Below are 12,966 nucleotides of genomic sequence, written 5' to 3'. Positions count from 1 at the left end.
ACACTGGAAATGGATATTGGAAATGGGCCTATAATAAGGAAAGAATTAACCTGTCCGGGACCACGGCCAATTTGGGACACCCTTGACCACCGGCTAGTGCAAATCTGAGGGATCTTCCATGTGCTCTTGCCACAGGAATTCAGCACTGCTACATGCACAGAGTGACTGGGGTTCAAGGCCCATCTCTGCTATGCACTATTAAATCCCATACGGAGAAGCTGCAGGAGAAGCTATGGGGTACAGCTTGTGAATCTCAATAGATCACCGCACTGCTGAATGTGGTTTGTTTGCTCTCCTCCACCCCAACAAAGCCAATGCAGTAGCGCTCTTACATGGTGCTTAATTCATGATTCGGAAATAATTTCTCTTAATCCCAAAATATGTGCAAAATACCAAGGAGTAATCAGCTCTCTATGTTCAGAGGCACAAGCCTCATGTTTTTTTTGTAGGTGCTCAACCTCGGCATCAGATAAAATTCTGGCAGCTAAACTCACAAGATTGGCTTGCGTAATTCTTTCTTTTGCACAGCCTGGACCTCACATTTAGACCTGGAAACCCAGCTTTGTATACCCTTTGCAGTCACTAGCTCAAACTTGCTTAGCCTCAGCTCCTGATTCACAAAATGGAGCACACATCGAGGAGGAGGAGACGACGACGATGATGAAGAAGAAGAAATATTCTTCCACAAACTAAAAATATATTAACAGCAATTATAGACAGGAGCTGCAATAGCAGTTCACTGATGAGGTCATAAAAACGTAAACAGAGGGCTCTTAGATCTGACTAAGGTTACATTCAGTTCAGCATCCTGTTTCCAAAGTGGCCAGCCAGATGCATCCTGGAAACCTGCAAGCAGGACATGTATGCAACATCCCACCTCCCCTTCTCCTGCCAAACCTTGTTCCACTGCTACTGGCATTTGAAGATATACTGCCCCCTAAGCGTGGAGGTTCCCTTTAGTAATCGTGGTTTAAAATGTCTGAGACCTTGCAGATCTAATGCCCAAACTGCAGTCATTCTGCATAGGATTGCAGCACTATCGGCCATGAATTTGTACAATCTTTTTACAAAGCCATCTATGATAGAATCATAGTGCTAGAAGGGGCCACACAGGCAATCTAGTCCAATCCCCTGCTCAATGTAGAATCAGCCTTAAGCATCCATGACAATAATTAACTAATAATAGTGAGTATGGGGGTAGGAGTTCTTTTGTGACAGTGAATTATGCATATTAATCTTCCTTTGTATGAAGGAACATCTCTTATCTGCCCTGAATCAACTAGCAGCGTCACTGGATACTCCTGAGTACTAGAGTTAAGAAGGGAGAAAGGGAATCTCCGCTGGTTTGTTCCATACCATGCACAATTTCAGAAGCCTCCAGAGCAGTAGTTCTCAACCTTCCTAATGCCGCGACCCTTTAATACAGTTCCTCATGTTGTGGTGGGCCCCAACCATAAATTTATGCAACTGTTCTTGCACAGAAATCAAACCGAAGCTGACCCATGGCGTGAAGATCCATTGTTCATGATGGTATATAAATTGGATTTTTTTCCTGGGCTTTCTCAGTTCAGTTCTGCCTCTTGTCCCACCATGCTGATCTCGCTCTTTTCTGCGGCTCCAGACAGACGAACGCTCTATCTTGATCTACCCCGCAAAGCTGTTGTGTGGATAGCACACACACATACACACACCCCACTGGCCGAGCTGCTTGTCCTGCCACAACCCCTGTGAAAGGGTCATTTGACCCCCCAAGGGGTCCCAACCCCCCAGGTTGAGAACCACTGATCTATTCTAGAGTGTCTCCATGTAGTTCGTTCCCTTTCCTACTAATCTACTTGCCTCAAACACTTCAGCTTCCCCTTGTACAGAAGGCGCTCCAACTCCTTAGCTGGGCTTTCTGCAGCTAACGGAAGGCATTTTGAGCCAGGGGGGCCAGAGCATGACTCCAAATGCCAACGCACTTCAGATTTATATACAGGCAGTGTGATTCTGAAAATTCTATTTTCAATCCATTTTATTGTCAGGGCCTTTCGAATGCATCCCCCAGCGTGGAATTTGTCTTTTCAGTGCCGTTACATACTGAGCTGGCATTTCAACTGACCTATCCACCACAACCCTCAGATTTCTTTCCTGGATAGTTGCAGCCAGCTTTGGATTTCATCAATATCCATGAGTTGTGATCTTTGGTTTCAGTGGCCATCTCTTTCGACGGACTCGGGCTTGTTTACACTGAATCTCCAGAGGCCTTTTGCGTTCGAACATACAAGATCTGTAGTGTGCATGATTCAAAAGAATATGAAGAAAAAGAACTGCTTTTTATGTCCTATTTTTCTCTACCTGAAGGAGAATCAAAGTGGCTTACAATTGTCTGTCCTTCCTCTCCCCAAAACAGACACCTATGAAGTAGGTGGGACTGAGAAAGCTCTGAGAGAACTGCTCCAACAGGACTCTGATTAGCCCAGCTGGCTGCATGGAGAAGAGTGGGGAATCAAACCTGGCTCGCCAGATTAGAAGCCACCATTATTAACCACTACACTAAGCTAAGAGATATGTAATTGGAGGAGATATGTAATTAGCATATTTAGATAGGAACTTCCCATTTTTTAAATTATTCCTCCCGCATCCTGATTGGCTTATTTGGAGACTTCCTGCTCCTTTGAACACACTTCCTCCCTAATTGTCTTCAGGTGAAGAACAGTTGGACAGCTCCCTCCCTCTATCCCCACTCTCTTTACCAAGTTGTCTAAATTCTCAATAAAGCCATCCAGTCATGACGCAGTTGGTACTTTGCACCTTTGCATATTTAAACTCTCCTATTAAAACTCTGTCAACATTTCTGTTCTCTATCTTTCCCGGTTTCAGCCATGCATGCCACATGCGCGCGTGCGCGGCCCGGTAGCGCATGTGCGATGCGCGGGCGCACATGCACGGCATGCACGGGCGGGCAGTTGCCCTGTCAGTCCCCAACCTCAAAAAGGTTGGGGACTACTGTCCAACACCATAATTCGAAAGCATCTATTTTCCTCCTGTCATCTTTCCCAAGACGTATATTGCAAAAGGTAAAACCATACATTTATTTAAGTAAATCCAGTTCACATTCAAGGTGCCATCAAAAGGAAAGAGAGAAGCCTAACCTCAAGAGGCCTTTCCCCATCACAAATGGCCGGTTTGCCCAGTATTTTGTGTGTTGGAGCATGAGGGCGTTGTCTCTACCGGAGACACCTGCAGAGATACGTTTCCCTGTGGAAGGCCGTGTGCAGAGAGAGAGAGACAAAGGATGAGAGGAGCCAGAGGCCAGCTCCCAGGTGAAGACAAAGAGGAGAACACCTGTACATACAAAGTGATGTAGTGCTCCCCCAAAACTGAGTCACTCACTCCAACGCTATTTAAAATATGCACACTTTAAAACTGCATCTTGGAGAGGATATCATGCAGATGTCATGAATAAATTATGTCAAACTGTAAGGTGCTACTAGACTCCTGCCTCAGATTATCCCATTGCTCACCCCAGCTCCAGATAGTTTAAATGTCAAAAGGCGTTAGTTCCACAATGGACTGTTGGGGGATGTTATTGTTTACTTCCATTGTAAACTACCCATAATTTCTGCTTCCTGTTTTGTAACCTGTTGCAAATCTGCAAAGGGACCTGTCGTGTTATTAAGGACTGCAAATTCCACTTGGCTGCCTTTGGAATTTATTTGGGAGACAGGATAGGTTACAGGGGTAGTCAACTTGTAGTCCTCCAGATGTTCATGGACTATAATTCCCATGAGCCCCTGCCAGCATTTGCTGGCAGGGGCTCATGGGAATTGTAGTCCATGAACATCTGGAGGACCACAGGTTGCCTACCCCTGGGTTAACAGACTAATAATTTCCCGGCTTCTCCTTAGACACCTTTCTAAAACTTGATGCTTTGCTGATTCCTATCCCCTGTGGTGCCCATTTTGGTGAAAAAGCCTGCATAATTCTGTTAGATCAAGAAATCTGAACTCTTTTGAGGACTTGCAGTTGTATGCCATCTGGACCCAGCAACTTGCTAATTTGTAATTTGTCAATTAGCCCCAGACCTTCATATTTTATCAGCTCTACTGATCTTAGAACGTCAGATGCCCTCCCTCAAAATTAGTTCTGTAGTGAAAGAGATGCAGAGAATCCATTTAGTTTGCCCATATTCTCCCTTATCCTCCTTCATTAGTCCTTGTGCATGTTTGCTGTCTAGAGATCCGAATAGATGGCTTCCAACTTCTGGTGCATTTAAAGAAATATTCTTGTTTGCTTGAATATTTTGAATAGCATGACAGTGATTTTTGTTCCTTGCCTTGCCTTTATGGCAATTTATAAGGCACTCTTGCCTTCGAAGCTGAAGATTAGAACCGTAGTGATTGAACAGGCCAGAATGGTGCCTTTATCATGCATACAGTTATCCTCTACTGCAATGACTCTAATCTGGAGAACCAGGTTTGACCCCACACTGTTCCACATGCAGCCAGCTGGCTGACCCTGGGCCAGTCACAGTTCTCTCAAAACTCTCTCAGACTCACCTGCCCCAAGGGTAGTCAACCTGTGGTCCTCCAGATGTTCATGGACTACAATTCCCATGAGCCCCTGCCAGCAAACGCTCGTGGGAATTGTAGTCCATGAACATCTGGAGGACCACAGGTTGACTACCCCTGACCTACCCCACAGGGTGTTTGCTGTGGGAAGAGGAAGGTAAGCCACACTGTGACTTTTTCAGGTAGCAGAAAGGGGGATACCAAAGCTCTTCTTCTATGTATTATCCTGCTTTTATTGCAGTGTCTTCCACTTTTAAAATGCCACTTACTACACTTTTTGCAGTCCCTTTTGCCCTAGGCAAAATGCATCATCAATGCATGCTTGCCTGGTCTTCTAATTCTGCAACCACAGTTCTATTGCATTTCTTATTGAATGCCCTATAGTTTATGCACTCATTTCAAAAATTCTGTAATGCACTCGGAATCTCAGTATTGACTATAAAAATTAGATAATAAACGTAAAGCTGAAGAGTACGCTCTGCATGCATTGCAGGGCCCATTGCATGATAGTGAATGTCTATTTTAACTCATCCCCTTTGCATAAAAGATATTATTGGAAGTCTTCTGTCTGACGGAAATATCATTTATAGCAGTCACCCATAAGCATGATGTCCATGGATGCCACGGTGCCTGCCAATGTGCTTCCTGGCACCCGCTTCCTTCTCCCCCGAAGCACAGAATCAGTCCTGGCTTCTCTTCATCTCAGTAGAGCAGAAGGTCCTACGCCAGAACCCAGCAGGCATCATCTGTGTCTCTTCCGAGGACAGCCGTTCAGAAACAGCTGCCTCCAGAAAGCAAGCTCTCAGTACCGTCATTTTGCAGTTGGCCAGTTCCCCACTTTTTGATGGCAAACGCTATCTGTTTTCAAAATCCAGAAGTGCCCGCAAGTTCAGCAAAACTGGGATGTCTTTGTAAAGAAATGGCTTTGATCTAATTGGAGGGGGGGGGGGAGCTGCCATTGCAGAAAAGGCACTGGATGAGGTAGCTGTCAATTTCTCTGTTTTATTGTAAAATATTTGTTAATCTTCTGCAGTGTTGAGCAAAGTGGCTTATAAATGGCTAAACACAATAAAGAGTGACTTCACTTGTCTAGTATGACAGTCAGCAGCCAAGATCAGGCAGAGAAACAATAACTACTAAACACACAAAAGCTTATACCCAGAATAAACTTCGTTGGTCCTAAAGATGCCCCTGGACTCCAGCTCTGTTCTATTGCATCAAACTATTGCTCTGGTCTATTTTCCCATCACTCAAAGTTCACTCCCCCATCTACATCGAGGTTGTTTTGTTCACTTTGCACCTTCCTCCATCCTCTCTCCTTCATTGGTGTACAAGCTCCATTTCCCCCTAATTTTTAAAATGTTTTGACAAGCAGCATGAGTCCAGCGATACGAAACTATCACTAGACTCTGATCACCAAGTAAAAGAAATTAAAACACCAGGGGAAATTCTAAAAGGAGATGCATTTAATTCCCTGCTGGTACTGACTTGAAAGGAGGATCAGGGAGGAGGCAAATTTCAGTGTCCTCAGTGGGGGGGGGGGGAAGTATTTCAGTGTTGCAAGAAAACAAAATAAAGGTAGGGGGTGTCAGTTCAGAATGAAATTGGGAGGAGAGAGAGAGAGAGAGAGAGGCTGTCAAACTTCAAATTACCTTGGGAGTACAAAGTTCAATCCACACAATTCAGGCTTTTAAAAACTGCCACGATCACAACCAATGCGCAGGATCGAATTAGAATATAACAAAGAAATCTATGCCAATTTGCAAGGAAAGGCAGGAAATTAGCGCTACTTGCTGTTTATCAATATAAACCAATTTATTGTATATGCCTTTACCCATGCTGAGCAAACTGGTAAAGGCAGATTATAAGAATAATTATTAAAACTCCATGTTCTGAATGCAAATTGTCAGACAGAGGCCCCTTCGTTCTACACGGCTGGGACATATCTGGGTTTAAACACACCGTTCAGCTGCCACTATATCTAGTTTGGTCTTCTTAGAACAGGAAAGGGGAAAGTAGCAAACAGGCTGACTCTAGTCAAACGAACCCAATAGCTGTAATCGTTTCAGTCAAACCAGTCAAGCACTACCCAGAAGGAGAAGGCGGGGAAACCCCCAAGGAAGTCTGTTCTTAAAACTCCACCACCTTATCGAAACTGCTGCCATGAAATGTATTGGCTGTGCTTACCTTTCCTTTAGTTGTTCGATATCAACCAAGATTGCCTCTCCCTCTTCCCTTGCTCTGGCACTGAGGTTCTCTTTCTCAAGTCCTGCCAACAGGTAATCCTCAACATCTGTTTGGGAAAACAAATTGGGAGAGGGAGGAATTAGATTAGGCACAGGTTCACAGAATCACATGACATCTCAAACAAAAAAGAAGCCCAGCTTTCACAACTTAAGTGAGAGATGTTTCCTTTAAAAAGAAAAATAAACACACACAAGTTAATCGGCTTCTTGGAAATCCAGTATCACGAATGTTCCTACTGAAAACCTATGGTGAGTCCTAAGAGCACTTTCCCTGAAATCTGGGAAGGAAACAGGAAAATACCCCCCAAAAGTGGTGATTGCCTTGATGTTTGTGACTAAAATATCAAGCTTTTCTTTATTTTAGCACCAAAATACATTTAGAAAAAAAACAACTGGCACATGTACACAGATGTGTACATGGACACTTGTTTCTGCATAGCAATTTCATTCTCCACATTTGGATATACATTTGCTGCTTAGGATTCCACAGGGGTGTAAACTTGGGGGGCTCAGGGGCACGACCCCCCCCCCACCATCCCCCGGGGTTGGGCCAGTGCCAGATCATATTGACATAGTCACAAGAGGGATTCTGGTACAATGGCAGCTGAGGCATAGTACGGCCCTGCCCTGCTGCGGTATCCATAGGCAAAAGCAGCAAAGCTCCCACTTTGCAGGGAATAAAACCCTCCATGTTTGCCATTGATTCACACCAGAGGTAACCCAGGAGAAGGCATCTATTTTGCACTGTGTGGCATAGCTGGAGAGAGAAGAAGCTTCCCACCAGGATGAAACAAGGGTATCTTGAGTGATCTAGAAGAAACACATCAACCGTGGCTGTGAAGAAATGTGCATAATGCAATTTTTAAAAAGTGTCTGCACTTGTCCATGTCTTAAGGATCTCAAACATCTGACATCTATTCTATGTGGCTGGCTCTCAGGTGGATGCCTGGAGGCTGTAGCAGAATGGTTTCAGCAAAGTCACGTGAAACTCAATGCCTCAAAGACCTTTCTAAAGTCAAACAGGACACAGAAAAGGTTCGATCACATGGCTCTTCTTCATGGGCATAAAGAGATCACTCAGGAAATGCGTCTTAATGTTATGGCCAATGAGCTCATTCAAAGAACATCAATTAGAACCAACACATTTAGCGTTATTTAAGTACAGGGTTTTTGTTTTTTTAATTGTAACATCTTGACAAGTGGGTTGTACTCAGAGAGGGCAATCTGTATAGGAAAACTGGGAAGGACAGGTAGGATACAGCAGGAGCAGATGCTTCTGGGAACAGGAGAAAAGCTAAACTGATTTATTTTATTTCAATAATAATTCACTTAGAGGAAATGAGTTTAAAGTGAGACAATAGTTACTAGTACTCTGAACTCTGCACATATTTCCCCTCCTTAAATCCCCCATGGCCCCACCTCTAGAGGCCCCTCCCTGTGATGTCACTGGCTCCTCCCTATGTCCACGCCCCTGATTCCATATCATCGTTTGCCACCGTAAGCGCATAGGGTTACACTTGCACTTCCTGTGCTTGCATAGTAATGTTAGTTTTGGTATTTGCAGGTAGGTACACATCTCCTCCCCACCACACAGCAGTTCTAACTTTCAGTGCCACAGCAGACCAGTGGCTGGATGTGTTTTAATAAAAAAAATGTCCATCACTCCTGCAAACTGCTCCAAGCCCCAGCCAGCTCCGACTCCCCACCTCCCTGCTCCGCTCACAGCACCAGGAAATGAGATACAAATCCTGGCTATAAAGTTTCAGAGTGGATCAGGAAGAGCAGAATGTAAGCCGCCCAAGATTAGGCTGCCGTGAATTTTATTGCTCTTCTGCAGGGTGATAAAATACCAACAAGGATGCAGAAGAGCAAGGAAGCTGCCCTACCGAACAGTCAGCGGGGAGGAAGAGAAACCACCACCAATGACAGAGGGAATAAAACGCACACCTGGCCTAATTGCAGTGGCAAAAAAGAGGGAGAAGTGTCTCACCTTGAATCCTAACACGTACAAGGCCATTCCGAAGTATTGGAAGTTGCCAACCTTCAGGTAGCACCTGGAGACCTCCCGCTCAAGGCTGTCTTAACGCATGGGCTCGATGCGCACTTGCCCTCGAGCATAGAGGCCCCATGCTAATCTGTGTATGTTAAGTGACTTGCCATAAATAGATACAACTATGCAGGAGCCGGGGCTATTCTAAACTATAAAATAATAATTGCTGCAATGTTATTGTGTTACAAATGGACAATAATACAGAGTATTATTGTGTTTTTCAAGCCTTGCGTGTTGTTCAAATGTGTATCGTGTTGATTCGTTGCTGCTGTACAGCCTGGTTTTCATGTTTCAACACCAGTTTTGTGCACGTGCCAATAAAATAAATATATGTTTAATATTATCGACCGTTTGCTTTTTATTCTGGTCAGTGGTTGCCGTAGGGGTCCCGGCACACTGGTTTCCCCAGGGGCTCATAATGCTGTTAAGATGGCCCTGCTCCTGACGTTGCGCTTGCTCTCCAGATGGCCAAGATCAGTTCCCCTGGAGAAAAAGGCTGCTTTGGAGGGTAGACCCTATGGCCAAACTGTGGCTCTCCAGAGCTGGCAGGGGCTCATGGGAATTGTAGTCCACAGACATCTGGAAAGCCACAGTTTGAGCTATGGCAACTATACTCCAGTGAGGTCCCACCTCTGGCCAAACCCTGCCTCCACCCCCAAAAGCACCAAGAATTGTCCAACCCAGAGCTCACCACCCTATTCTGTCCACTGATGTCAATGAGCTTAGAAGAGTGTTAATTCTGCTTCGAATGGAGCTGCTGAATTTCAGTGAAAAGGGCACTGCTATCTCTCTAAGAGAGCCTCTTGTGGCGCAGAGTGGTAAGGCAGCAGACATGCAGTCTGAAAGCTCCACCCATGAGGCTGGGAGTTCGATCCCAGCAGCCGGCTCAAGGTTGACTCAGCCTTCCATCCTTACGAGGTTGGTAAAATGAGTACCCAGCTTGCTGCTGGGGGGTAAATGGTAATGACTGGGGAAGGCACTGGCAAACCACCCCGTATTGAGTCTGCCATGAAAACGCTAGAGGGCGTCACCCCAAGGGTCAGACATGACTCGGTGCTTGCACAGGGGATACCTTCACCTTTTATCTCTCTAAGACAGGCTCTCTCAACCTTCAAGGTTTCATGATACCTTGGAGCTTCTTGGCAGCCCTGGGAAGCTTTCCTGAGTGGGTGGGAGTTAATTTTTTTTAATGCGTTGAACATTTACTGGGTGATATATGGTCATGTCGTTCCCCCCCCCCCCAAAAAAATGGCCAATGATGGACCTGGAGGGGGTGGAAAGGGAAGGGGCCCTCGGTGGGCATGTCCATAGCTCTGCTTCCCAACAATATTGTGCACAATTGTACCACTCCTGGGGTTTCTCAAAGCCTGAAAAATGTACCAGGGGTTTCTCAATGGTAAAAAAGTTGAGAAAGGCTATCTAAGAAGAGTGCTCGTGGGGGTTGTTGGGCATGTGGGCTTTCAGGCTGAAGCTGGCAGCATGCAAATGAAGGATCCTAAACTAGCCAGTACCTAACCTTCCTGAGAATCTGAGAATGGTCGGAAAGTAAAGCCCCATTAAGAAGAAGAAGAAGAGTTGGTTCTTATATGCTGCTTTTCCCTACCCGAAAGAGGCTCAAAGTGGCTTACAATCGCCTTCCAATTCCTCCCCCCACAACAGACACCCTGTGGGGTGGGTGAGGCTGAGAGAGCCGAGGTATCACTGCTCGGTCAGAACAGTTTTATCAGCGGTGTGGCGAGCCCAAGGTCACCCAGCTGGCTGCATGTGGGGGAGTGCAGAATCGAACCCGGCTCGCCAGATTAGAAGTCCTAACCACTACACCAAACTGGCTCTCTAATGGCCAGTCAGGCTCCTCGGTGGCCTCTCTGAAATGTATCTAAGTCCAATGAGTTCTGTTGTTCAGTATCTGGTCTTGGGATTCAAAAAGAGCTGATTTTTTTCAAAGAAACTGCATCTGTCTGCTGAGCCCACATGATGAGAATGGGGTTGCTGTGCTAGTTGCCGGCCCTGGCAAGGAACTGGTTCTGCCACTCAGCAGAGAACCTTGAGAGAAACTATGCACAGATTGATAAGGAGGCCCTGGCCATCGCTGCGGGCATGAAAAAGTTTCATGACTTCCTCTCCAGCACCCATTCACAATCTGTTCGGACCACAAGCCGTTATTTGCCTTTTTTTACTTCTGACACTCACTCCAGATCCTCTCTCCATGCATGTTCCAGTGGTTGATCTTCCTGAATGGCTATTCTTACTTGTTGCTTCACTGGCTCGGCAAAGCTGTAGGGCAGGGGTAGACTACAAGTCTCATGAACCCCTGCCAGCATTTGCTAGCAGGGGCTCATGGGAATTGTAGTCCATCAGATGTCTATGGTTGACTACCCCTGCTATAGGGCACACTGATGCCCTCAGCCAATTTCTGTTACCTTCCACTGACTTCAACCACCAGTGCCTGGGGGTGGTCCCACTGTCATCTATGACATTGAAAATGGTGACCCGGGCCCTCCAGAAAATCTTCACCACCCATGGACTGTCAGAAACACTTATCATGGACAATGAAGCCCAGTTTATGTCTGAGGAGTTCCGGCTATTCACAACCAGCCAATCAATCAGGTATGTCACCTTGGCTCCCTTCCATCCAGCAAAGGGGCAAGCAGAACAAATGATGCACACAGTTAAGGACTCAGTCAAGATAGTTGTCTGCAGGGATTGGCACCAGAGTTCCTCACTAGATAGCATGCCATTCTGTCATCAGCCACTGGCCATAGCCCAGCAGACCTCCTCATGGGCTGTCGTCTCTTAACTGTCTCAACCTAGACTTGAGTCCTCCCAGCCAAAAGGCAACAAAGTTTTCCCATTTGTTTGCTACAGGGGACCCCATTGATATCCAGAACTATGCCAGCAGTCCTCATTGGATTCTGGCATTTGTTCTTTGAAGCATCGGCCCCACCTCCTACATGGTCCAGCTTCCGGACAGCAACACACTGTGCCGCCATATGGACCAGATCCATCAATGCACCCCAGCTAATTCTGAGACTATGCCAGTGCCTGTTGGCAAAACTGTACCTCCTCCAACTGACCATGCAGACTGCCCAAACCACTTCCCTCTGAGGGCCTGGTCCCAGCAGAACCAGTTGGTGACTCTGTGCTGGCACCACCAGGGCCTCTGCCACCTATGCTGCTGCCATTGCCAACTCTGGCTTCACTAATTACGACTCCAGCCCCACTGCCTGTACTGAAGCATCAGGGGTGCAAATGGACTCCAACCAAATACTTGGAGGACTTTGTGTACAATGTGTCATGCGCCTATTTTCTCCTTGGGGGGAGGGTGTTGTCTATATGGCCACTCACCCTGAGACTGGCAGCATGCAAATGAAGGATCATAAATTAGCCAATAATCACACACACACCCAATACCTTTATTGGCATAAAACAAGTTAGGAGCAAGGAAAACAGAAATAGTCATAATACACCAGTCAATTTGAATTTAAGAACTGAAGACAGAAATTCAGCCATAACTAACTTGCCTCAGAATCTGAATGTGGTCCAATAAAGCCCATTAAGCCCTGTCCTTGGTGGGCTCTCTAAAATGTTTATAAATTCGAGTTCTGTTTGTGGTTCGCTGAATGTTTTAGAAGAAACTGCCATCTGTGTCTGCCAAACCCACAGACTTAACAGGGGTGAGAAATGTAAAGCATTAAATTAAAACACAGAGACTGTGGCCTCCAGCTCCTGGGCCTCAAGCTCATATCCTTATAACATTCAATCCAGTCCAGACATAACCAGTTGGTCCAAAGGAACTGATCTCTCCCGTGTAGATCAGCTGTAATATTTATCTATTTATTTAAATGTTTGTTTTATTTAGGGATTTATAGACCATCCCCCTCATACATATCATCTTGCATATCATCTTACAGAAGCAAAAACTCAATGAAACCAATATAAAAACAGTATGAAGCAGATTTAAAATTTGGAACCACAATTTGAACACTATCCTGTCAGCCAGAGTTTATAGACAGTTGGGTAATGGAAGGCACCCGAAAAGGAAGAGAGAGCAGAAGACATGTCACATATCAGGATATCTCGACCACCACCAACACCTAGAAGTTGGCGACCTTAAGAA

General features: G+C 45.7%; 1 protein-coding gene across 5 annotated transcripts in view; it reads right to left on the bottom strand.

The window, feature by feature from the left end:
- The window catches only part of SKAP1 (src kinase associated phosphoprotein 1), a 351,262-nt gene that overhangs the window by 331,414 nt on the left and 6,882 nt on the right, over positions 1-12,966 (bottom strand). For all 5 annotated transcript variants that reach the window (XM_077315028.1, XM_077315029.1, XM_077315030.1 and 2 more), the window contains exon 3: positions 6,741-6,846. In XM_077315028.1, the coding sequence (XP_077171143.1) occupies positions 6,741-6,846 (106 nt within the window). The remainder of the gene's footprint in view (positions 1-6,740; positions 6,847-12,966) is intronic.

This window comes from Paroedura picta, chromosome 16 (assembly GCF_049243985.1).
Source record: "Paroedura picta isolate Pp20150507F chromosome 16, Ppicta_v3.0, whole genome shotgun sequence".
Taxonomy (NCBI): Eukaryota; Metazoa; Chordata; class Lepidosauria; order Squamata; family Gekkonidae; genus Paroedura; species Paroedura picta.
Note: the sequence above shows the minus strand (reverse complement) of the source record. Positions and strands in the feature narration are given on the sequence as shown.